Raw genomic sequence first — 24,635 nt, forward strand, 5'->3', positions numbered from 1 at the left:
AGCCTCCCCAGGGGCTCGTTAGAGCAGAAAACTGGAGGCAATAATGACAGGTAGGTAAAGGGAAATTAAAGGTGGCTCTGATGCTGAGCAAACCTGAAGGTGTTACTCCTTCGGTGTCCCATACCTGCACCTCTTTCTTTGAAGGCACCCAATTGTCTTTTTGATTTCGCCCCAATATCTCACTACCCTTACTGATATCTCTCCATCCTCCCTGGCTGTTCTGGGAAAGACAAAGCCATGGGCTGGTCCAGCCTCCCCCTGAGTGTCCTCTTGTACCACAGCACTGCCCTTGGAGTGACAGTTTCTTCTGGTCATTTCTGGTCTCAACCTCCCAATCCAAACTTTGTGGCATCCTTCCTTTCTCCTGCTTTTTTTTCCACCATGAAGAAAAGCTCCGGCATCTCTGAAACCACCCTTCAAGCCGTTACAGGTTATGACTGTGACGCTCTGAGCCCCCACTTCACCAGGCTGAAGGAGACCAGGACCCTCAGCCTCCCTTCATGGGGCGTGTGCTTGAGGCCATGAATCCCATATTGGCAGAGCTTCTCTGGACACTCTCCATTCCTCCCCACTTGTCTAGAACAGGAAGCCCCAGTGAGGGGCACACTCCAGGTTTCAGTGGAGTGAGATGACAGCTCCCCTGGTGTGGGTGACCCACACTCCTCCTAATGCAACGTCCTCCCTACAATACGGACCACCTGTCCCCTACAATACCACCTCCAATATAGAAACACCTGCCTTTGAGGTTTCAAAGATCATTTGGTACCAATAATGTGCTACTTTTTGCAAAAAGAGATACATCTCAATTGTATTGGTTAGCCTTTATGTCTGTTTAGAATCACAGAATCTTAGAATGTGTTGGGTTGGAAGGGACCTCTAAAGGCCATCTAGTCCCACCCCCCTGCAGTCAGCAGGGACATCTTCAACTAGATCAGGTTGCTCAGAGCCTCATCAAGCCTGGCCTTGAACACCTCCAGGGATGGGGCCTCCACCCCTTCTCTGGGCAACCTGGGCCAGTGTCTCACCACCCTCATGGTAAAGAACTTCTTCCCAATGTCTAATCTCAACCCACCCTGCTCTAGTTTAAACCATTGCCCCTTGTCCTATGGCTACATGCCTTTGCAAACAGCCCCTCCCCCGCTTTCTTGTAGGCCCCCTTCAGGGACTGGAAGGCCGCTCTCAGGTCTCCTCATAGCCTTCTCCAGGCTGAACAAGCCTAACTGTATCAGACTGTCTTCGTAGGAGAGGGGCTCCAGCCCTCAGATCATCTTTGTGGCCTCCTCTGGACCTGCTCCAACAGGTCCATGTCCTTCTTGTGCTGAGGGCTGCAGAGCTGGACACACTACTCCAGGTGGGGTCTCATGAGAGCAGAGGAGAGGGGCAGAATCACCTCTCTGGATCTGCTGGCCACAGTTCTGTTGTTACAGCCCAGGATGCGATTGGCCTTCTGGGCTGCAGGCTCACGTTGTTGGCTCATGTCCAGCTTTTCATCTACCAGTACCCCCCAGGCTTTTTTCCGCAAGGCTACTCTCTATCACATCATCCCCCAGCCTGTATTGATAACCAGGATTGTCCCGACCCAAGTGTAGGACGTTGCACTTGGTCTTCTTGAACTTCATAAGGTTTGCTCAGGCGCACCTCTCCAGCTGGTCCAGGTTCCTCTGGATGGCATCCTGTCCCTCTGGGCTGTCAACTGCACCACTCAGCTTGGTGTCATCAGCAAACTTGCTGAGGCTTCACTTGATCCCACTGTCTATGTCATTCACGAAGATATTAAACAGCACTGCCCCCAAGACAGATCCCTGAGGGACACCACTTTTCACCCCTCTGCATGTGGGCATCGAGCCATTGACCACTACTCTCTGGATGCGACCCTCCAGCCAGTTGCTTATCCACCGAACAGTCCTCCCATCAAATCCGTATGGCTCCAATTTAGAGAGAAGGAAGTTGTGGGGGGACCGTGTCAAAGACCTTGCAGAAGTTCGGGCAGAGTATATCCATTGCTCTTCCCTTGTCCACTGATGCAGTCACTCCATTGGAGAAAGCCACCAGGTTGGTCAGGCAGGACTTGCCCCTGGTGAAGCCATGCTGGCTCTCTCGAATCACCTCCCTATCCTCCATGTGCCTTAGCATCGCTTCGAGGAGGATCTGTGCTGTGATCTACCCAGGCACGGAGGTGAGGCTGACAGGGTGGTAGTTCCGGGGTCCTCCTTTCTACCCTTTTAAAAATGGCTGTAATGTTTCCCTTCTGCCAGTCACCGGGGACTTTACCTGACTGCCATGACTTTTCCAATATCATGGAGAGTGTCTTGGCAACTTCATCAGCCAATTCCCTCAGGACTCTGGGGTGCATCAGGCCCCATGGACTTGTGTATGTTCACGTTGCTCAGGTGGTCACAAACTTTGTCTTCACTTACAGTGGGAGGGACTTTGTCCCCCAGGTCCCCGTCTTGAAGTCCTTCAGCTTGGGAGGTGTGAGGAGAGAGGCTGCCAGTGAAGACTAAGTCAAAAAGTTGTTCAGAACCTCAGCCTTCTCCTTGTCTGTTGTTACCAGTTTGCCATTCTCAGTCATCAGGGAGGGCACGCTTTCTTTAACCTAGCCACACTCCAGCCATAGGATTCGTCCCACCAGGTTTCAGTAATGCCCGCTAGGTCATAGCTTTCCAGCAGCATGGTAGTTTCCAGCTCCTCCTGTTTGTTACCCATGTTGCGTGCCTTTGTGTAGAGGCACTTCAGCTGGGCTGTTGCCTGTGTTACCTTCTTAGAGGAGATCACCTTGAGGTGTTTCACGCGTGTTTCCATGTTGACTCCAACAACCTCAGAAGCCCCTGGCTCGTCTCTGTAAGACTTTGACTATGATGCAGTGTCCCCAGCATGCCTCTGGGCAACAGGTCAAAGGCCCTTACTAGCGCCCCGTCCCCCTAACCCTGACGTGTTATCCCACAGCTGGTCACAGACAAGCCTGATATTATCATCCCCCTCCCCCTTCACATCTAGTTTAAAGCCCTGTCGATCAGCCCCACAATCTCTTGAGCAAAGACCTTCTTCCCCCTTTGAGAAAGGTGTCTCCCAGGTGATGCCAGCAAGCCCGGTGCTGTGTAGGCCATCCCATTGTCAACAAAAATGAAATTGTGGCGGTGACACCAGCCACGGAGCCATGGATTAATAGACTGGATCCGTCTGTTTCTTCCAATGTCACTGCCTGCAACTGGAATGAGTGAGGAAAAAATAACCCGTGTCCCAGATTCCCTCACCAACCTTCCCAAGGCCCTGAAGTCCCCCTTGATTGCTCTTGGTCTGTGAGTCGCAGCTTCCTCTCCACCTAAAAGGAAGATCAATAATGGGTAGTAGGCTGAGGACTGTATCAAGCGAGGAAGTTTCCTGGTGATGTCCTTCACCCAGGCTCCAGAAAGACAGCAGACTTCTCTGTGAGGAGGGTCTACCCGGCATATTGGACCCTCTCATATTACCCGGCATATTCCCTCTCAGGTCTCCAACAAGGAGACCTCCAACAAAGGAGTCACCAACGACCATAACCCTTCTTTTCTTCCTTGGGGTTGTGGTTGTGATACGGGCGGTACACCATTCTGACTGTGGAGACATCTCTGGTGTGGATTGCCCATCATCCACATCCTCATTTGACTGGCCTTCCTCAACCAGAACCTCAGATCTGTTCTTCAGAGGTACCAGGGTGGGGGACAAGGTGGGCAAGGAGGGAGTTCGCCTGCTGCCCCGACCATGAATTTCCCTCCATTCACTCTTTTCATTTAGGCTTCTGTCTTCTGCCTGACAGGGCAGGATACAGGGGTCCCTGGATCCCAGTGACTTTCTGATAGGTGCTCCTGCTTCTGTTTCAAGGAGGGCAGAGCCTGGCTCCACCAGTCCTTTTCTTGTTCAGCCTCCCTAATGCTCCTTAACCTTTCGACTTCCTCTCACAGCTCTGACACCAGGCTGAGCAGATGGTTCACCTGTTCACAACGCACACAGCAGCTGTTACAGCTGCCCCGCGTTACCAGTGAAAGGCTCTGGCACCCCCTGCAGCCTGTGACCTGGACGGCTGTATGTTCCTGTGGGAGCTCTCTCTGGGTTCCCACATCCATCCTGGCTAAGGTTGAGAGCACGACCTTCTGCCGGGTGGAGACCAGAGCTAAACTCCATCCGAGAGGGTGATGACCGCCTTCTTGTGGTGCTCCCCGGTGACGCCCTGGGTGATGCCCATGTGCTGCGTGCTTACTCAGTGCGCAGTGACCAGGTCGCTGTGCTCCCAAAAGGCTTCTTTTATGAGGGGGGAAGTGGTCCCAGCGAGTACGCCTCCTTTAGATCTGCCGCCCGTGCTGCTGGCTCTGCCCACAGCTCCTCAGCAGACCACCCACGAGCGGCCAGTTTCCGGCACAGGCTGGCCGCTTTTCCTCACTTCAAAAAGCCCCCAAAGGAGCCCCTCGCTGGCCCTTTTTGCCATGATTCCCTTCCCCAGTGCGGACTTCCCTGCACAGAGATGGTCACCTCAGCGACTTTCTGTGTGTGCAATTCAATTTAGAATACTATTGTAAGTCTTGTGGTTGCGAGTGTCTGATTTAATTCAGGAAAGTGTCGTACCTGTCCCGTGAACCTTTCCTTTTTTGAATCTTTAAATATGTCACTGTGGTGGTTATAGCAAATTTTGATAAATCACTTTGAGAACTGGCAAATGATGAAGTATTGTTAGAATCATATGACTTAACCCCGTGTTACTAAATCTGAAATTGGTGCCACCTCAAAGTGGGGCAGGATCCCAAATCAACATTCACAACGAGACTGGACATGAGGAGAAGGAAATGTCCCATGAAGGACACTGCTGTGACTGCTGAGGTCACCCAGAGGGAGCCTGGATCAGCGCAACGCTGGGTGTTCCAAGGACCAGGCAGGGAGGAAGAAGAGCTGTCAGGAAAGGCGAGGAGATGCCCCAGTGGGAGCAAGGGGAGGAAAGAGGTTGGGTGTCCACAGCCCGCAGGTCTTTGTCCCCTTGGCTGTGGCTGTTGTCTTTGCTACCAAGGCCTGAAAGGAGACACCTTAATCTCATGGAACCGGGGCCTCACTGCTTCCTCGCAACCCCCAGGGAGGCCGGGAGGTGTGGTGCCATTGTCCTTCACTCGGCATTGCCTACCCCACACCTCACTGCCCCAGGAGGAGCCCTGAGCCAGTGTGAGGGACAGGATCCCCCTTCCCAGGGCTGGCTGCTTGGCGGGATAAAATACATCAAGGCTTTACTCAGCATCAGCTCCACCTGCACAGTGCCTTTGCCTCCCGGTAATCACAGCCTCCAGTTGCCTGCTCGAACAAATCCATGGGGAGGCTTGGTCTGTCATGGCCCTCAGTGGGGACAATTAATGCTCCAAGACACTTTGGCGTTTGCTTCGGACTTGAATTCCTGCACAGGTTGTTCAAGCTCCTCTCAGTATCTGGCATTCCTGGGCTCAGCAGCAAATACCCCATGGGGCTCGTTAAAGTGCAGAAAGCCCTAAGGAGCCACAGCTCTTCCATGATTTTCTTCAGGGCTTCTAGCCTGGTACAGCTCAGTGGAGAGGTCTCAGGAGTCTACTTAAAGCAGAAGGTTTCAAGAAGCACTTAATAAAAAGGTAATTTTTCATTTGGAAAGGGCTTTTCATTAGTCTTTTTATTTTTCCAGAGGAAATGCTTGCAGCTTTCTCCAGCTGATACTGAACCAGAGGGTCTCCTAAGGAGGACCGGAGAGGTAGCAACTGCCATCTCCTCGAGGTCCCCCACTGTATGGACAACTTGCCCCCCCACCTCCTCCTCCCCACCGTTTCTCTTGGGGCTGCCTGGGACTTGCATTCTTTTCCTACATCAGACTTGTGCGCTGAGTCTGCAGCTGAATGTTCACAGCTCCTTTGCACCAATTCCTGCCCGATTCCCCCGCAGACTTGGCTGTAAATAGACAAGGGATTCTTATTCAATTTGAACAGCCAGAAGGAAAAAGTGATACCAATTAATTGAAGAAACCCAATGCATTCCTCCACTATATGCCAAGGCCACGCCTCCAATAAGCTCCACCTTCCTCAAACCACCACCATGAAAGAAATATGTTGGAGAGATTGATAGGAAGTTCTAAATATACGCACCATTAGTGAGTTGGCTAAAGAGACAGTGTGGCAGATTAAGTAAACTTTGCCTTATTCTTGGCCAAATTTCCATCCCAGAGCCTTGTCACCAACTCATGTCTCTAGTGATGTCCCTGCCCATGTTACATTATGTGCTTGTTAAACAAAACTCTTCTCCAGCAAACTCTAGCAAAACTCTTCCTTGGAGACAGTCTCTCCTCAAAGTCCCCTTGCAACCATACGGTGAATTGAGATGCAAGAATAAACTCATTACAGTTCCTTCACGTTAACGAGCTCCTAGGGGAAAGTCACGCAGTGTGGAGGGCCCTGGCAGGAATAAAGAGCCTTGGAGGTTCAGCAGGGTCTGCTGAGGGCTGTGGCTGACGAAGCTGCTTCAGGAAATTGAAGCGTGCCTCCCTGGGGGCTGGTTGGAGCAGAAAACCAGAGGCAGTGATTTCAGGGTGACAAAGAAAGGAGGCAGAGACATCCTGTGTGCTGTAGCCCCCTGGATGTGCCCTGCCAAGCCAAGGGGCCCAGTGCTAATCCCCAGCTCGTTGCAATGGGGATGCTTTTGGTCATCACCACACGAGCTTTCCCTCTGCTCACCACCAGGGCCCATACACGCCGAGTGCCTTCCACACTCTTGCCCCTCAGACTCGGCACGACGCAGCTCCCCCTAAGCCTTTGCCTGGACCCTAACCCTAATCCTTCACCTGCAGCTCTCCTCTGTAGCCCTTCCCTGAACACCAACGCCAAAGCTGAAACCCTCACCACATGCCTCACGCCTAAACCCAAACCCAGCTCCCTCGTCCTGCCACCAACTCAGAGATACTTATTGGAGAGGCCAAGACTGGTGGCAGCCTGGGCTGCAGTGATCAGCCCCTGGTGGAATTCATGATCTGAAGGGATATATGCCAGCTGAAAACTATAGTCAAGACCCTAAACCTTGGGAAAGGAACTCTCAGCTGTTTTGGTCACTGGTAAATGGGACACGTGTGACCCTCTGGAAGTGCAACAAGGCCACGTGCAAGGTCCTGCACCTGGGTCGGGGCAATCCCCAGTATCAATAGAGACGGACTGATGAATGGATTGAGAGCAACCCTGTAGAGAAGGACTTGGGGATACTGGTTTGTGCAACATTGGACAAGAGCCGGCAATGTGCACTTGCAGCCCAGAAAGCCAACCATAGCCTGGGCTGCATCTACAGAAGCGTGGCCAGCAGCTGGGAGGGATTCCCCCTCTCTACTCCAATCTCATAGGACTTCATCTGGAACACTGTGTCCAGTTCTGTGGGCCCCAGCACAAGAACGACATGGACCTGTTAGAGCAGATCAAGAGAATGATCATCAACAATCATGGGAGGGCTGGAAGACTTCTCCTAAGGAGAAAAGCAGAGAGAGTTGAAGTTGTTGAGTCTGGAAACAAAAAGCTCCAAGGACACCTTCTTGCAGCCTTTTAATCTATGAGGGAGGCTTATAAGAGAGAGAGAGAGAGATTTTATCAGGGCCAGTAACGACAGGACAAGGGGCAATGGTTTTACACTGAAAGAGGGTGGATTTAGATTGGACATAGGGAAGAAATTTTTCACAATGAGGGTGGTGAGACACTGGAAAAGGTTGCCCAGAGAAGCTGTGGATTCCCCATCGTTGGAGGTGTTCAGGGTCAGGTAGGGCAGGGCTTTGAGCATCCTGATTGAGTCGCAGATGTCCCTAAAAAACAGGGATTGGCCAAGATGATCTTTCAAGGTCCCTTCAAACCCAAACCATTCTGGGATACTATGAGTGCAGATGTGGCCACACCAGTGATGAGTCAAGGGGGACACTAACTCCCCTTGTCTGGATGGCCACGGTCCTTCTAACACCACCCCACATGCAGCTGGCCTTACTGGTGCTTTACCAGAGGCTCATATGGCATCCCTCAAAGTCCCCAGGCCTGGCTCCTCAGACTCACTCCTCACCTCGTCCTCTCCCACTTTGCCCCTTCTCCTTGAAAAACTTGAGGAGGTTTCTGTTGGCCACATCCCCAGGTGTCTCGAGGTCCCTGTGCACTGAAGCTCCAGAACATCAGCATTTAAATTGCATGTGCAGATGGCTCATGCTGAGTCGTGGTTCCTCTAACAAGACAACTTGAGTAGCTGTACGACAGCAGAGGTAAGAAAAGGGGTTACTAGCGTCATGGATGACATGAGGAAGGTGGAAAGTGCCACTGCCACCATCTCAGAAACACCAAGGCCAACAAGGAAACGGTGAAAAAGAGTTGGCTCTTTGTATGGGAGGGGATGAGGATGATCCAAGAGAAGAACTTGAGGGTGGAAAAGAGTGGAAAAGGGCATGAAAGCTGAATAGAATCATAGAATTGGCTTAGTTGGAAGGGACCTTTCAGATCACCTACTCCAACCATCAACCTAACTCTGACAAAAACCATCACTAAACCATAGCTCTAAGCACTATGTCTATCCGTCTTTTAAATACCTCCAGGGATGCTGCCTCAACCGCTTCCCTGGGCAGCCTGTTCCAATGCTTAATAACCCCCTCAGTGTAAAAATTGTTCCTAATATCCTGCCTAAATGTCCCCTCACGCAACGTGAGGCCCTTTCCTCTTGTCCAATTCCCTCTTACTTGGGAGAAGGGACTGATCCCTACCTCTCTACAACCTCCTTTCTGGGAGTCGTAGAGAGTCAGAAGTCTCCCCTCAGCCTCCTTTTCTCCAGGCTAAACAATTCCAACTCCCTCAGCTGCTCCACATAAAATGATTGTCCAGATCCCTCACCAACTGCGTTGCCCTTCTCTGGACCTGCTCCAGCACCTCAATATCTTTTTTGTGGTGAGGGGCCCAAAACTGGACACAGTACTCGAGGTGTGGCCTCACCAGTGCTGAGTACAGGGGGATGATCACTTCCCTACTCCTGCTCACCACACTGTTCCTGATACAGGCCAGGATGCTGTTGGCCTTCTTGGCCACCTGGGCACACTGCTGGCTCATATTCAGCCAGCAGTCGACCAACACCCCCAAGTTCTTTCCTGCAGGGCAGCTCTCCAGCCACTCCTCCCCAGGCTTGCAACGCTGCATGGGGTTGGTGTGACCCAAGTGCAGGACCCGGCACTTGGCCTTCTTGAACCTCATGCCGTTGGCCTTCGACTATCAATCCAGCCTCTCCAGATCCCTCTGCAATGTGTTCCTACCCTCAAGCAGATCGACACTCCCACCCAACTTGGTGTCGTCTGCAAACTTACTGAGGGTGCACTCAATCCCCTCGTCCAGATCATTGATAAAGATCTTAAAGTGAACTGGCCCCAATACCAAGCCCTGGGGAACAAGCATCAGGGTGACCTTCTGCACACAAACAGCTGACCAAATGGAGCTTGAGTCCAAGGGCAGCTGGGGAAATGCTGGGATTTGGCCAACAGAAATGTCTTGAAGTCTTTCAAGGAGAAGTGTCCAGTCCTGCATCCCGGGGAAGAATAACCCCAATGCAGCAGGCTGGGACCTGATGTGCTGAGCAGTGACCCTGCGGAGACAGGGCTGGGCACCCTGAGGGACAGCTCATGAGCCAGTGGTGCACGCTCGCTATGAACAAGGCCGGCTGTCTAAGGGCTGCAGGAGGAGGAGCGTGTGTCCCCCTGGCAACTTGAGTCACCTTCCCCTTTGACTCAGCACTGCTGTGGCCCAACGCACACAGCTGTGTCCCAGCGTGCGGCTCCCCATTTTGGAGAAGTGGAGAGGACCTGGAGAGTGTCCAGAGGAGGTCTGCCAACATGGGCTTTAGGGCCCAGTGCACGTGCGCTTGGTGGAGAGGCTGAGGGACCTGGGCTTCTCTGGCCCAGTGACAGGGAGGCTCTGGGCACTATTGGAATAGCCTGAACCTGGTTGAGGGTTTTTTCAGAGACAATGGATCTTTTCTTTGGTGGGAAACAGCAGGAGAAAGAAAAAATGCAACAAAGGGCAGCTTGGGAGGTGGAGACTGGACACCAGGAGAAAGAAATGCCACTGCAAGGGCAGTGCTGTGCTGCAACAGATCACCCAGAGGGAGTCGGGATCAGCCCAAGGCGTTGTGTTTCAGGAACAGCCAAGGACGATGGAGAGAGATGAGCAAAGGCAGTGAGATGCTGAGGGGAGAGGAAGACGGGGAAGCAGGGGGTTGTCTGCAGCCTGCAGGGGAAGAGGAGCAGATGTGGGACACCATAGCACAGCCAGGGGTGCAGACGATCAAGGGAGTTGGCAAGGCTGAAAGCCCCCAACAGTGCTTATGTCTTTCTCCTCTTGGCTGTGGCTGTTGTCTGTGCCACCAAGGCTACCAGAAGACACCTTATCCTTACAGCACTAGGGCCTTAGCGCCTCCTCTTCCCCACCCGGGAGCCATCATTCTGTCTTTCTGCCCTTGGCATTGCACGTCCTCCCATCACAATGCCCCAGGAAGAGCCCTGAGCTGTGCTTGTGGGGCAGGATCTCCCTTCCCAGGGGCTGGAGGCCAGGGCTTGGCCCTTTGCCTTCGTCTCACACATTCAGCATTAGCCAGCGTCAGAGACACCTCTCCATTGCCTTTGCCTACCTGCCCTCACCGCCTCCAGTTTTCCCTCGAACGAGCCCCCAGGAGCCTTTGGCAGTAATGGCCCTCAGTGGGACCCATTAACGCTCCAAGAAACTTTGGAGTTTGCAGCTGTCGTTGACTTCTGGAGAGGTTTCATCAGCCTCCCCTGTGTCTGAGCTTCATGGACTCAGCACCAAAACCACCAGAGAGGGCGTTAAAATGCCTTGAGCTGGTCCTCTGCCACTAAACTGGTCCAGGCTCCTGGGATGGAGGAAACTCATGGCAAAGAGCTCCTCTGCAAAGCGGGAGAGGAGACGAGCAGGCAGAGAGAGGTTAAAGGCAGCTGGGAGTGGGAGGACACTGAGAGCTCACAGAGAGAGAAATCTTCACAGCCCTCGACACGGTAAGTCTCTGGGTACAGGGCAATGCCGCTGCAGTTCCTGCAGGGATCTCCTAAAGCTCTCATAGCCCAAAACCTATGGGATCTCTCTCCTGTGTAGCGCAGGAGGACACGCCCAAGATCAGAGATTCTCTGCTGCACCATCAGACGGAGCAGACATTTCACAGGGACTTTTCCAGAAGCACCTCAAGGCAAGCGCTACCTGGGAGTTGTCCTGGTTTCAGCTGGGAGAGAGTTCATTTTCCTCCTAGAAGCTGCTGTGTTTTGGATTTAGTATGAGACTAATGATGATGAGACATTTTGGTTGAGTTGTTGCTAAGTAGTGTGTATGTTAAGTCAAGGACTTTTTCAGTTTCCTGTAGAAAACGAGAGGGAGCAGAGGCAGGACAAGCTGGGCATAGGAATATTCCATACCACAGACGTCATGCTCAGTATAGAAATGGGGGTTGGCTGGGCGGCAGGAATCCGTGTTTGGGTTTGGAAGGGCAGGCAATGGGAAGAGATTTGCTCAGAGCTGTCCTGACTTGTGAGTGTGCTTTCCTCCTTTGGCAGTACCTCGGGAACAAAGGGATCCGATGTCCAACGGCAGCTCCATCACCCACTTCCTCCTCCTGGCATTCGCAGACACGCGGGAGCTGCAGCTCTTGCACTTCTGCCTCTTCCTGGGCATCTACCTGGCTGCCCTCCTGGGCAATGGCCTCATCATCACTGCCGTAGCCTGTGACCACCGCCTCCACACCCCCATGTACTTCTTCCTCCTCAACCTCGCCCTCCTCGACCTGGGCTGCATCTCCACCACTCTGCCCAAAGCCATGGCCAACTCCCTCTGGGACACCAGGGCCATCTCCTACTTGGGATGTGTTACACAAGTCTTCGTGTTTGTCACCTTCATCTCAGCAGAGTTTTATCTTCTGACAGTCATGGCCTATGACCGCTACGTGGCCATCTGCAAACCCCTGCGCTATGGGTCCCTCCTGGGCAGCAGAGCTTGTGTCCACATGGCAGCAGCTGCCTGGGGCAGTGGCTTTCTCTATGCTGTGCTGCACACAGCTAATACATTTTCAATACCTCTCTGCCAAGGCAATGGCCTAAACCAATTCTTTTGTGAAATCGCCCAGATCCTCAAGCTCTCCTGCTCAGACTCAGACTACCTCAAGGAAGTTGGGCTTATTCTACTCAGTGCCTGTTTAGTCTTTGCATGTTTTGTTTTCATTGTGCTGTCCTATGTGCAGATCTTCAGGGCTGTGCTGAGGATGCCCTCGCAGCAGGGACAGCACAAAGCCTTTTCCACCTGCCTCCCTCACCTGGCCGTGGTCTCCTTATTTGTCAGCACTGGCATATTTGCCCACCTGAAGCCTCCCTCCATCTCCTCTCCATTTCTAGACCTAGTGGTGTCACTGCTGTACTCGGTGGTGCCTCCAGCAGTGAACCCCCTCATCTACAGCCTGAGGAACCAGGAGCTCAAGGGTGCTCTGAGGAAACAGACCCAATGGATCCTGCACCATCAACAGTAATTTTCTTCCCCTTTCTTGCCTAGTGTTCAAATCACCTTTGAGAGAAATTTCTGCTTTTTTTTTTTCCTGATAATCATACTTAGAGGTAATTGCTTGGGATCATAGCACTTCTCTTCAGGCTCTTTCCTGTTGTGTCTCATCCTTGAAGAACCATGTGTCACCTCTTTCCTGCCTAAGAGCATCTCTGCAAGAAAAGGGGATCTCCTGAGTGTGGTGCCTGATGGCTGGGTCGGCTTGATACGGTTTTGGCTGCGAAGAAGCCTAAGGAACTGGACTTTCCAAGCGTCTTTCCACCTTGTTTTGGGAAACAATGTCACAGTAGCACTGGCATATTTTAGACACCAAGACTTAGTTGAAGGCTGTCTTCTTGGTGTAGAGGGGCAGTGGAGACGGTACATGACCTCCCAGTAACATTCCTCAGGCTGTCACAGGTATGATGGGGCTGATGGCAGATTTCAGTCCATGTGGAAAGGAATCTGGAGTGGTCAGGAGAGGACGGGGACACTCCATGTTCTCTGGGATGGGAAGTGAATGGAGACAGAGAAGAGTTTAAGTCTCAGAGATAGGTCCCCCCAGGACAAATCACTAAATCCAGGTACCCACAAGCCAGGACTCTGCAGGGCCGTGGGAGGCAGTGAAGATGCATCAGGCAGAGGGAAGGGAGACTGGAGAGATGCGGGAGCTGCCTGAGGAGCCCCAGGGCCAGGAGTCTCCTGCTGTCCTGGGGAGCAGGGCAGGCGGGGAGGCAGAGCGGGGCAAAGGCAGTTTGGGCTGGGGATCAGCTGCAGCTGAAGGCAGGAGAGCCAGAGAGCGAGTGGCCTCTGCTGGCCCTTGGGGCCAGCTCCAGCCCTGGGGTGATGGGGAGGCTGAGAGCCCTCTCTGCCCCCAGCAGCTGTGGTGCCCTTCAGAGGGGCTGGGGCTGTGGGGGGAGTGCCCAGAGCTCTGCAGTTCCCTGTGGGGAGCACTGCTGTGGGGCCAGCCCAGAGCAGGGGGCTCTTTTGGGCTGGGCTGGGCAGATGGCGGGGAAGGTGGGAGAGAGACAGGGTGGGTCTGGAGTGGTGTGGGAAGTGCCCAGGAGAGGAAAACCCCAATGTTAGCGGCGCTGTGTGACCATGTGAGGACGTGCTCCAGTGGGCATGTGGGGCAGAGCCAGGTCTCCTGGAGAAGGAAGCAAGTCATTGTCCTGGTTCTGGCAGGGACAGGGTTAATTCTCCCCGGGCTCCATCAGGGACACAGGTATTCCATGCCATGTGAGCCATGGCCAGGCGGAGCTGCCAGAGGAGGGGCCAGGAAGTCGCTGCTGGGGAGCGGGCTGGGGCGTCCCGGGTCCGGTTGGTGAGCGGCGGTTCCGTAGTCGTGTTTGTACATTCCTCTGTCCGTGTGATTGTTGTTGTTTTCTTGTTCCCTTTGCTCTTCTGTTAAACTGCCTTTGTCTCAACCCACAAGTTCTGCCTTTTTTCTTCCAATTCTTCCCGTATTGGGAAGGCCCGAGCGAGCGGCACTTAGTTCCTTGTTGCCGTCTCAGGCCAAACCACAACAGTCCTTTTTTGGCACCCAACGTGGGGCTCGAAGGGTTGAGATAACAACAGAATCCAACTAGAGCTTGGAAAAACCAATTTGTTGTATGCATTTATTGTATTAGGTAAATAGTCACTGGTCACCATGTTGCTTGGTTTGTTCTCGTGGCTGTGTCATGTAAATTCCTCTATGGCTTATGTACTCCCTGCAATGCTGTTTATCACCTCTGGGAGAGGGATCAGGATTGTCATTTTACTGTCCTGTGTGATATCGGCTTAGGATATGAGAACATCACTTGTTAGACAGTTACTTGGGGGCGTTTAAGTGGCATTGCTGTCCTGTCCGTACCTTGGGCACCGTCTCTCACAATTTATTAATAATTACACCCAGTCTGTGGGGGAAATGGGGGGACACTTTCCCCAGCTCTTTTGCCTCCCTTTTCTCCTTCGGGTCAGGTATGACAGCTTTTGAGAATTTTGAATATCCTTGGGATGCTCAAACCAGCCTGGCCCTATTGTTATGTCTGCTGAATGTGTTCCAGGTCCTGTTCAGGGTTAAACGACTATTTAAGACGACCACCCAGAGACCTGCTCCGAGGCTGGACAGTCAGGGGTGGCACGGCATGTGGGAGAACACGGGCAGGTACCTAGAGAACTTCTCGCCTCCAATGGTCTGGGACTTCACCCCTGAACAATTACCGGACCCTGACAGAGTGGTAGAACATCTGAAGGGAAAATGCTGTGGCTATTCTGGAGAGGCACAACTCACCGCACTGTGCTGGGCCCTGGCCAGTATCTACCAGGCCCTGCTCAGTGTTACGCAGCACCCTCAGGGGGAAGAGATGGAGACCAGGACGACAGACACTGCGGCTACTGCAACCCCTGTGACAGACACTGCGGCTACTGCAACCCCTGCGACAGAGACTGCGACTACTGCAACCCCTGCGACAGACACTGCGGCTCCTCCAACCCCTGCGGCAGCCACTGCCACTGAACCAGGGAACCAACCCGCGCCAGTATCAGTTGCCCCCATACAGAAGAAGTACATGAAGAAATCAGTTCTCTTAGTAAGGGATAACGATGAACCAGCGCCATCACGAGAACAGGAGGAAGAGGCAGAACCAGAGATAATTACTCGATCCCTATCCTTGAGTGAGCTGCGGGATATGCGAAAAGATTTCAGCCGACTTTCAGGCGAGCACATTGTCACCTGGATGATGCAGACTTACCCACAGACCCTGATGAGGTGCAATGCACAAGGCCCATGTGGCGGAAGGTTGTACGGAGCGCACCATCATCATATGCCAACTCACTGGCAGTAATGGAATGGAAAGGCAAAGAGGGACCAAGGGTGGATGAGGTGGCTGGCCGGCTCCGGCCATATGAAGAAAGTCTCTCTTCCCGCCTTGTCTCAGCTGTGGAGAAACTGTCGCGGAAGGTCCAGCAACTTGAAGAGAATATGTCCTACTCCCCACCTGTATGGGCCAGCATCTCAGCTATTAGGAGCAGGCGTTTCCCCACTCAAGAGAGAGAGTACAGAGGGTACACACCACGAGGCACCCTGTGGTTCTACCTGCGTGACCACGGGGAGGACATGAGGAAGTCGGATGGACAACCTACTTCGACCCTGCGGACACGGGTACAGGAGTTGCAAGGAAGGACAACCACAAAAGAGGATCCCTCCAGGAGAAGTGCCGCCCTGGTTTCCAGGGGGCAGTTCCCCAGACAGAGCAGAAGGCCTGATCTTACTTCTGATCCTCTTGAAGGAACTTCCAAGTCATTTCTGCAAGAAGTGAGTAACGGACACTATGACCAGGATTAGAGGGGCCCTGCCTCCGACCAGGGGGAGAAAAGGGACAACCGGGTTTATTGGACGGTGTGGATTCGATGGCCTGGCACATCAGACCCACAGGAGTATGAGGCTCTAGTGGACACGGGTGCACAGTGCACCCTAATACCATCAAGCTACAGAGGGGCAGAACCCATCTGTATTTCTGGGGTGACAGGGGGGTCCCAAGAGCTGACTGTACTGGAGGCTGAAGTGAGCCTAACTGGGAATGAGTGGCAAAAGCATCCCATTGTGACTGGCCCAGAGGCTCCGTGCGTCCTTGGTATAGATTACGTCAGCAGAGGGTATTTTTATGTGGGTATTTAATGGATGTGATCAACAACATAGCAGCTATGTCTCCACCAACTAGTAAAAAGGAAACATAGAATCATAGAATCATAGAATCATAGGGTCGGAAGGGCCCTCTGGAGATCATCTAGTCCAACCCCCCTGCCAGAGCAGGGTCACCTAGAGCAGGTTACACAGGAACATGTCCAGGTGGGTTTTGAATGTCTCCAGAGACGGAGACTCCACCACCTCTCTGGGCAGCCTGTTCCAGTGCTCTGCCACCCTCAGAGTAAAGAAGTTCCTCCTCATGTTTAGGTGGAACTTCCTATGCTCAAGTTTGTGCCCATTGCCTCTTGTCCTGTCCCCGGGCACCACTGAGAAGAGCCTGGCCCCATCCTCCTGACACCCACCCTTTGAGTATTTATAAGTGTTGATAAGGTCCCCCCTCAGACGTCTTTTCTCCAGACTGAAGAGACCCAAATCCCTCAGCCTTTCCTCATAAGAGAGGTGTTCCAGTCCCCTAATCATCTTTGTAGCCCTCTGCTGCACCCTTTCCAGCAGTTCCCTGTCCCTCTTGAACTGGGGAGCCCAGAACTGGACACAGTACTCCAGATGCAGCCTCACCAAGGCAGAGTAGAGGGGGAGGATGACCTCCCTCGACCTGCTGGCCACGCTCTTCTTGATGCACCCCAGGATGCCATTGGCCTTCTTGGCCACAAGGGCACATTGCTGACTCATGGTCACCCTGTTGTCCACCAGGACTCCCAGGTCTCTTTCCACAGAGCTGCTCTTTAGCAGGTCAGCACCCAACCTGTCCTGGTGCATGGGGTTAGTCCTCCCCAGGTGCAGCACCCTACACTTGCCCTTGTTGAACTTCATAAGGTTTCTCTCTGCCCAGATCTCCAACCTGTCCAGGTCTCTCTGTATGGTGGCACAGCCTTCCGGTGTGTCAGCCACCCCACCCAGCTTGGTGTCATCAGCAAACTTGCTGAGGGTGCACTCTATCCCCTCATCCAGGTCATTGATGAATATATTGAACAGGACTGGACCCAGCACTAACCCCTGGGGAACACCACTCGTCACTGGTCTCCAACTAGACTCTGTGCCCCTAATCACAACCCTCTGAGCTCTATCTTTCAACCAGTTATCTATCCACCCCACTGTCCATTCATCTAACCCACACTTCCTAAGCTTCCCTATGAGGATGCTGTGGGAGACCGTGTCAAACGCCTTGCTTAAGTCAAGGTAGACCACATCTACCGCCCTCCCCTCATCTATCCATCCAGTCACGCCGTCATAGAAGGCTATCAGATTAGTCAGACATGATTTCCCCTTGGTGAATCCATGCTGAGTACTTCTGATAGCTTTCCTTTCCTCCACGTGCCTTGAGATGACACCCAGAACGAGCTGTTCCATCATCTTTCCAGGGATGGAGGTGAGGCTGACCGGCCTGTAGTTCCCCGGCTCCTCCTTCTTGCCTTTCTTGAAGACTGGAGTGACATTGGCTTTCCTCCAGTCCCCAGGCACCTCGCCTGTTCTCCAGGACTTTTCAAAGATGATGGAGAGCGGCCCAGCAATGACTTCTGCCAGCTCCCTCAGCACTCTCGGGTGCATCCCATCAGGGCCCATGGACTTGTGAATATCTAGATGATCTAATTGATCCCTCACTCGATCCTCCTCAACCCAAGGGAAGTCGTCTTCTTTCCCTGTTACTTTATTCAATGCCTGGGACTCCTGAGGGCTGGGCCGAGCAGAAAAGACCGAAGCAAAGAAGGCATTCAGTAACTCCGCCTTCTCCGCATCCTCCGTCACCATGACTCCTGCCTCATTCAGCAGTGGGCCTACAACTTCTCTGGTCTTCCTTTTGCTTCCAATATACTTGTAGAAGCTCTTTTTGTTGTGCTTGATGTCCCTAGCCAGGTCTAATTCCAAGGCGGCCTTGGCTTTCCTTGTTTCATCCCTGCACGCTCTGGTGGCATTCTTGTAATCCTCCCAAGGGATCAGTCCCTTCTTCCACTTTTTATAAACTTCCTTCTTCCACTTGAGCTTTTTCTGAAGCTCCCTGCTCAACCATGCAGGTCTCCTGCGTCCCTTGGCCGATTTCTTTCTCTTAGGGATGCACCGATCCTGAGCTTGGAGGAAGTGGTCTTTGAATATCAACCAGCTTTCTTGAGCCCCTTTGCCTTCCAGAGCCCTAGCCCACGGGATCTCTCCAAGCAGTTTCTTGAAGAGGTCAAAGTTAGCCCTCCTGAAATCCGAGGCTGTAATTTTACTTCTTGTTGTTTTGTGCATAGTACCCATGATCCTGAACTCAACCATTTCATGATCACTACAACCTAGGGTGCCCCCAACCTTAATGTCCTCCACCAATCCCTCTGTGTTTGTCAGTACCAGGTCCAGGAGTGCTCCTCTCCTTGTTGGCTCCTGTACCACTTGTGTCAAAAAGTTGTCATCAATGCACTGGAGGAGCCTCCTGGACTGTGCGTGCCTGGCTGTGTGGTCTTCCCAGCAGATATCGGGGTGATTGAAGTCCCCCATGAGAACCAGGGCCTGCGCTTGCGAGGCTACCTCAGTTGTCTGTAGAAAGCCTCATCAGTCTCCCCATCCTGATCAGGTGGCCTGTAATAAACACCCACAACAGTGTCCCTCATGTTTGCCTGTCCCTTAATCCTCACCCATAAGCTCTCGACCCGCTCTTCATCCGCCCCTAGTGAGAGCTCAATGCATTCCAAACACAAGCTTTCTTAGGCATTGTGGGGTTTTGGAGAATGCATATCCCACATCACAGTCTAATTGTAATCCCTCTCTATCAAGTAACCCGGAAGAAGAACGATTTTAAATGGGGTTCTGAGCAGCGACAAGCTTTTGAACAAATCAGACAGGAAAGAGTCCATGCAGTGGCCCTGGGGCCAGTCCGTGCAGGACAAGACGTTGAAAACGTGCTCTACAGCGCAGCCGGGGAGAACGGCCCTACCTGGAGCCTCTGGCAGAAAGCACCAGGGGACACCCGAGGTCGACCCCTGGGGTTTTGGAGTCGGGGATACAGAGGATCCAAAGCCCGCTACACTCCAACAGAAAAAGAGATCTTGGCAGCATATGAAGGGGTTCGAGCTGCTTCTGAAGAGGTTGGTACAGAAGCACAGCTCCTCCCAGCACCTCGACTGCCGGTGCTGGGCTGGATGCTCAAAGAAAGGGTCCCCACCACACATCATGCAACTGGTGCCACAGGGAGTAAGTGGATTGCACTGGTCACACAGCGAACTCGAATGGGAAACCCCAGTCGCCCAGGAATTCTGGAGGTGATCACGGACTGGCCAGAAGGCAAGGATTTCGGAATGTCACCAGGGGAGGAGGTGACGCGTGCGGAAGAGGCCCCACCATATAATAAACTGCCAGAAAATGGGAAGAAAGATGCCCTGTTCACTGCTGGGTCCTGCCGGATTGTGGGAAAGCATGGAAAGTGGAAGGCTGCTGTGTGGAGTCCTACACGACAAGTTGCAGAGGCCAGTGAAGGACAAGGTGAATCGAGGCAGTTTGCAGAGGTGAAAGCCATTCAGCTGGCTTTGGCCATTGCCGAGCGAGAAAAATGGCCGGTACTTTATCTCTACACTGACTCATGGATGGTGGCAAATGCTCTGTGGGGGTGGCTACAGCAGCAGAAGCAGGGCAACTGGCAGCGCAGAGGCAAACCCACCTGGGCTGCTGACCTATGGCAAGATATTGCTGCCCGGATAGAGAATCTGGTTGTGAAAGTACGCCACGTAGATGCCCATGTACCGAAGAATGGGGCCACGGAGGAACATCAGAACAAGCAGCAGGTGGATCGGGCTGCTAGGATTGAAGTGGCTCAGCTGGATCTGGACTGGCAACATAGGGGTGAACTATTCATAGCTCGGTGGGCCCATGACTCCTCAGGCCATCAAGGAAGAGATGCGACATATCGATGCGCTCATGACTGAGGGGTGGACTTGACCATGGACACTGTTGCACAGGTCATCCATGAATGTGAGACATGCGCTGCAATCAAGCAAGCCAAGCGTTTGAAGCCTCTTTGGTGTGGAGGGCGATGGCTGAAATACAAATGCGGGGAGGCCTGGCAGATGGATTACATCACACTGCCACAAACCCGTCAAGGCAAGCGCCATGTGCTCACAATGGTGGAAGCAACCACTGGATGGCTGGAAACATACCCTGTGCCCCGTGCCACTGCCCGGAACACTATCCTGGGCCTTGAAAAACAAGTCCTGTGGCGACATGGTACCCCAGAGAGAACTGAGTCGGACAACGGGACTCATTTCCGAAACAGCCTCATAGACACCTGGGCCAAAGAGCATGGCATTGAGTGGGTGTATCACATCCCCTGTCACGCACCAGCCTCTGGGAAGATGGAACGATACAATGGGCTGTTAAAAACTACACTGAGAGCAATGGGTGGTGGGACTTTAAAACACTGGGATGCACATTTAGCAAAGGCTACCTGGCTAGTTAACCCCAGGGGATCTACCAATGGGGCTGGCCCTGCCCAATCAAAACTTCCACGTACCGTAGAAGGGGATAAAGTCCCCGTAGTGCTCATGAAGAATATGCCAGGGAAGACAGTCTGGGTCAGTCCTGCCTCAGGCAAAGGCAAACCCATCCGTGGGACTGCTTTTGCCCAAGGGCCTGGGTGCACTTGGTGGGTGATGCGGAAGGATGGGCAGCTCCGATGTGTACCTCATGGGGATCTGATTTTGGGTGAGAATTGCCAATGAATCAAATTGTGTGTTGTTAATTGCTAAGTAACACTGTCACTGTATGTCCTCATTACTATAATTGCTATCAGCTGTACTAGGAGTAAGGCACAGGGGTGATGGGATCAGAACTGACCTCAGCAGGTGGTGCCCAGAAACTGTCCTCAAGATCTACGTCTTCAGCCCACGGACTGTGTGCATGAGCCACACCGGGTGCACCAGTCACAAGCTCCGACAATACAGCATGCAAGAGGCCAGCACCACCCAGCATCTCACCTGCCCTGAGAGACTGTTCTAACAGATGGAGCCCAGAGCCATGGATGAAATGAACTCAACGGACACTTTGGAGGGATGGCCCATAGACTAAGGGCATTATATCTGCATGAATATATAGGTATATATATACATGACAGGGGAAAGTGGTGGCAATTCACTGGAACCTGTAAGATGTGGGCATGGCATAGATGGTCTGGAATAAGGGGTGGATAATGTCCTGGTTCCGGCGGGGACGGGGTTAATTCTCCCCAGGACGCAGATATTCCATGCTATGTGAGCCATGCCCAACCTGAGCTGCTGGGGGAGGGGGCAGGACATCTCTGCTTGGAGCGGGCTGGGGCGTCCCGGGTCCGGTCAGGGAGTGGCGGGGAGCGTCGGTTCCATAATCGTGTTTGTACATTCCTCTGTCCGTGTGATTGTTGTTGTTTTGTTGTTCCCTTTGCTGTTCTGTTAAACTGCCTTTGTCTCAACCCAAGAGTCTTGCCTTTTTTCTTCCAGTTCTTCCCGTATTGGGAAGGCCCGAGTGAGCGGCACGTGGTTCTTAGTTGCCATCTGAGGCTAAAGCACGACAGTGGGCTGTTGGAGTTGCTCATGAACTGCTTGGAAAAAGGGACAAATTAGGAAGAGCGGAGCATTCCTGGTGTGCAGAATGGCTGGGTCCCAAAGAGCAGCTGTCAGCACGGCATGGTGATGAAGAAACATTCTCGTGTTGGGAGGAGAGGGAGAAGTGGCTACGTGGCCCTGCTCGCCCCATCACCCCCATGGGGCTGGTCCCACCACATCGAGTCCCAGCATCAGGTTGTTCTTGTCTGCTTCCACCTTCGCCATGAGGACGTCCACTCGGCGGTGGGACGGGTGACAATGGACAATGCAGCGTCCCCGTTGGTAGGTGGCTGCGGGGGGCGGGGCGTCGCCTAGCAACAGGGGACGCTGCCTTGTCCCTTGTCACCCGTCCCGTGTTGGTGTGACCACTCTGCTGCAGGGAGCCAGCAGAGGAGGAGGAGGAAGAAGAGGAGGAAGAGGAAGGCTTCAAGTGCCCATCCCTTCCAGCCATCCCGGGCCCCCCCTCAGGCAGAAAGGTTCCCATCCCCCTCAGGTGCCTCCATGGCTTTGGGCAGGGCAGCAGCCATGGCCCAGCTCAGCCTGTACCAGCTGCTGGACGAGGCCATCGGGACGCCCGAGCTCGGGGCAGTCAACTTCATGGCGTTGCGCAGCCTGCTGCTCGCCATGCTCGGGCACCTGGGCCTGCGGGACCTGCCTGCCCAGAAGCAGGGGGACAGCCTGACCCTGCTCTGGGAGGGGGACCAGCCTGCAGAGGCACCCCCTGTGCTGGAGAAGGAGGGCGACAGGGCCCAGGACAGGGGGCAGCAGCCCCAGGAACCGGGGCAGTGGCTGCCTGGGAAGGACTTGCTCCAGGAGAGCACGAGCAGCCCCCCGCTGGCCTCCGTGGCCACCGACGTGGGCTGGATGAGGGACAAGATCAAAGCCAACGAGAGCGGCATCTCCAAGGTAGAGGCTCTTGCCCATCCCCTGGCTGCTCCCCTGCACGACACCCCATCCTCCGGGGTCCAGCCGCCGTTGTGCTGCCCTTAGACCAAGGGCTGGTATAAGCCTGAGCTGAGGGTGGCACGTGGGGCTTCAGTGAAGGAAAGGGGTGAAGTCTTGGGGAGGAAAAGCTGGGGCCGAAATGCTGCTCCGCTTGCTCTGGGTCTTCCCCACGTTGCCGTCAGCCGGTCCTGGTGGGGCCGATACCCAGCGAGTCCCTGGTGCCCTTGGCTCCCTTGGATGGAGGCTCGGCACCCTGGAGGTCCGGCCCCACCACCCTCTCCAGCCCTCTCTTCCCCGCTCCTGACCTTCAGCCGGTACCGCATCCACTCCTGGGGCAGCTGAGAGGCTCATGGGCCTCATCTCCCACCGCTTGCCCACGGGCTAAAGCCGGCACTGGTGGGGACCGGAGAGGGGCCTCACCCTGCATGGTGCTGAGCCACGGGTGACCATGCATCGCCAGAGCATCCCCTGTGGGGAGAGCTAAGCTCGGGCTGAAGGAAAGAGCCACCGTCAGCACTGCCGGGCCAGGTCCTGCCAGGGCTGGGACACCGCGGGAGATGGCGGCAGGGAGGGTTCCCCGCGCAGCTGGAGATGATGGTGGCCACTTGGTTAGCAGTGGCTGCTGCTGCCCTGGCCAGGCTGTGCTCGAGGGGGCTGCAGCGGCTCTTTGCCCTTTGGATGGGCTGCAGGGATCTCACTGGGAGCCTGGCAGGGGCAGCAGGGCTGGGGGCGTCCCTGCTGAGCCGGGCCGTGCAATGGGCCCCCCCGGGGCAGGGGTGGGGGTCTCTGGGGAGCTGCTGCCCCATCTCAGCTCTTGAAGATGTGATGGATGGGACGTGCTGCCCGCGCTGCCCTGCCAGCCTGGCACTGCCCCCCGGCTCTGGGCAGGCCACAGCGGCGGCAATGGTCCTGCTCCCCAGGGACCCTCTCCTGGGGCTCACCCCCACCACCCCTTTCTGCCAGGCCACAGCTCTCTCCGAGGAGCTCCTCCAGGAGATGGGCGCAATGAAGGAGGCGCAGTCCCACCTGGAAGAGGAGCTCCGGGCCATGCAGGAGGCACTCGGCTTGGTGAGCTGCCGCCAGTGCCCCGAGAGGGAGCTGGACCCTCGCCCCCTCCCTGCCCCTCTCCCCATCACCACCCCAGCCCCTGCCCCGCGGCCATCAGCCCTCCCTGTCCCCCAGCAGGAAGGGCACCAGGAGGGCAGAGTGGGAAGGATGTCCCAAGGAGGGCAGCAGGGCAGCTCAGCCACCCCCACCCAGAGCTCCCCACCCTCTGCCCGCCAGCACGGCCCCAGGGAGGGTAGAAACGGGCACCGCTGCCTGCAGCTCAGGCTGGGGCGAGAAGGAACTGTGGCCATCACCCAAAGGGATGCTCAGGCGCTTTGGAACCAAAGAGCCATCAAAAAAGACACCTGGGGGCTGGGAAGGAGGGCGAGAAAGCTCTGCCCCGCGCAACACAGCCACAGCCCCCGGGCACAGCCCTTCCCAGCGCCCCTCTCTCTTGTGCCCAAGGCAATGTGGGGATGCTCCTTTGAAATGTGCTCCCACAGCCAGACTGGTGTCCCTGTCCTCTCCCTGCTCCAGGGGAAACTCCAGGACGCCGCCAGCCAGCTGCCAGGCCCCCGTCACAAGAAGTGTCGTGGTGAAGTATGGCCGCGGGGGGTCCTGGATCCTGCACTGAGACAGGAGGTAGCTGTGTCCCCAGCTCCCCTGGGGGGACCATCCCTCCTGTGCTGGGGCATGGTCCATGGGTGGTGGGTGCTGGGCAGTGATGCTGGGGGGTCCTGTCCCCGAGGGGGCCGTCCCTGCCAGCTACGTGGCCGGGCTGAGCCCTTGATCCCTTCCTTCCCCAGAAAAGCCTGAAGGAAATGCGGAGCCTCAGCCCAGTCCCGCAGGAGGTGCGCAGCA

The 24,635-nt window shown here is 54.5% G+C and overlaps 2 protein-coding genes across 2 annotated transcripts in view; one reads left to right on the top strand and one right to left on the bottom strand.

The window, feature by feature from the left end:
- The window catches only part of LOC141735010 (scavenger receptor cysteine-rich type 1 protein M130-like), a 452,930-nt gene that overhangs the window by 406,751 nt on the left and 21,544 nt on the right, over window positions 1-24,635 (bottom strand).
- LOC141734999 (olfactory receptor 14A16-like) lies at window positions 11,602-12,540 on the top strand. Its single transcript, XM_074567414.1, has one exon. It carries the CDS (start codon window positions 11,602-11,604, stop codon window positions 12,538-12,540), a length of 939 nt encoding a protein of 312 aa, XP_074423515.1.

Source organism: Larus michahellis, chromosome 27 (assembly GCF_964199755.1).
Source record: "Larus michahellis chromosome 27, bLarMic1.1, whole genome shotgun sequence".
NCBI lineage: Eukaryota > Metazoa > Chordata > Aves > Charadriiformes > Laridae > Larus > Larus michahellis.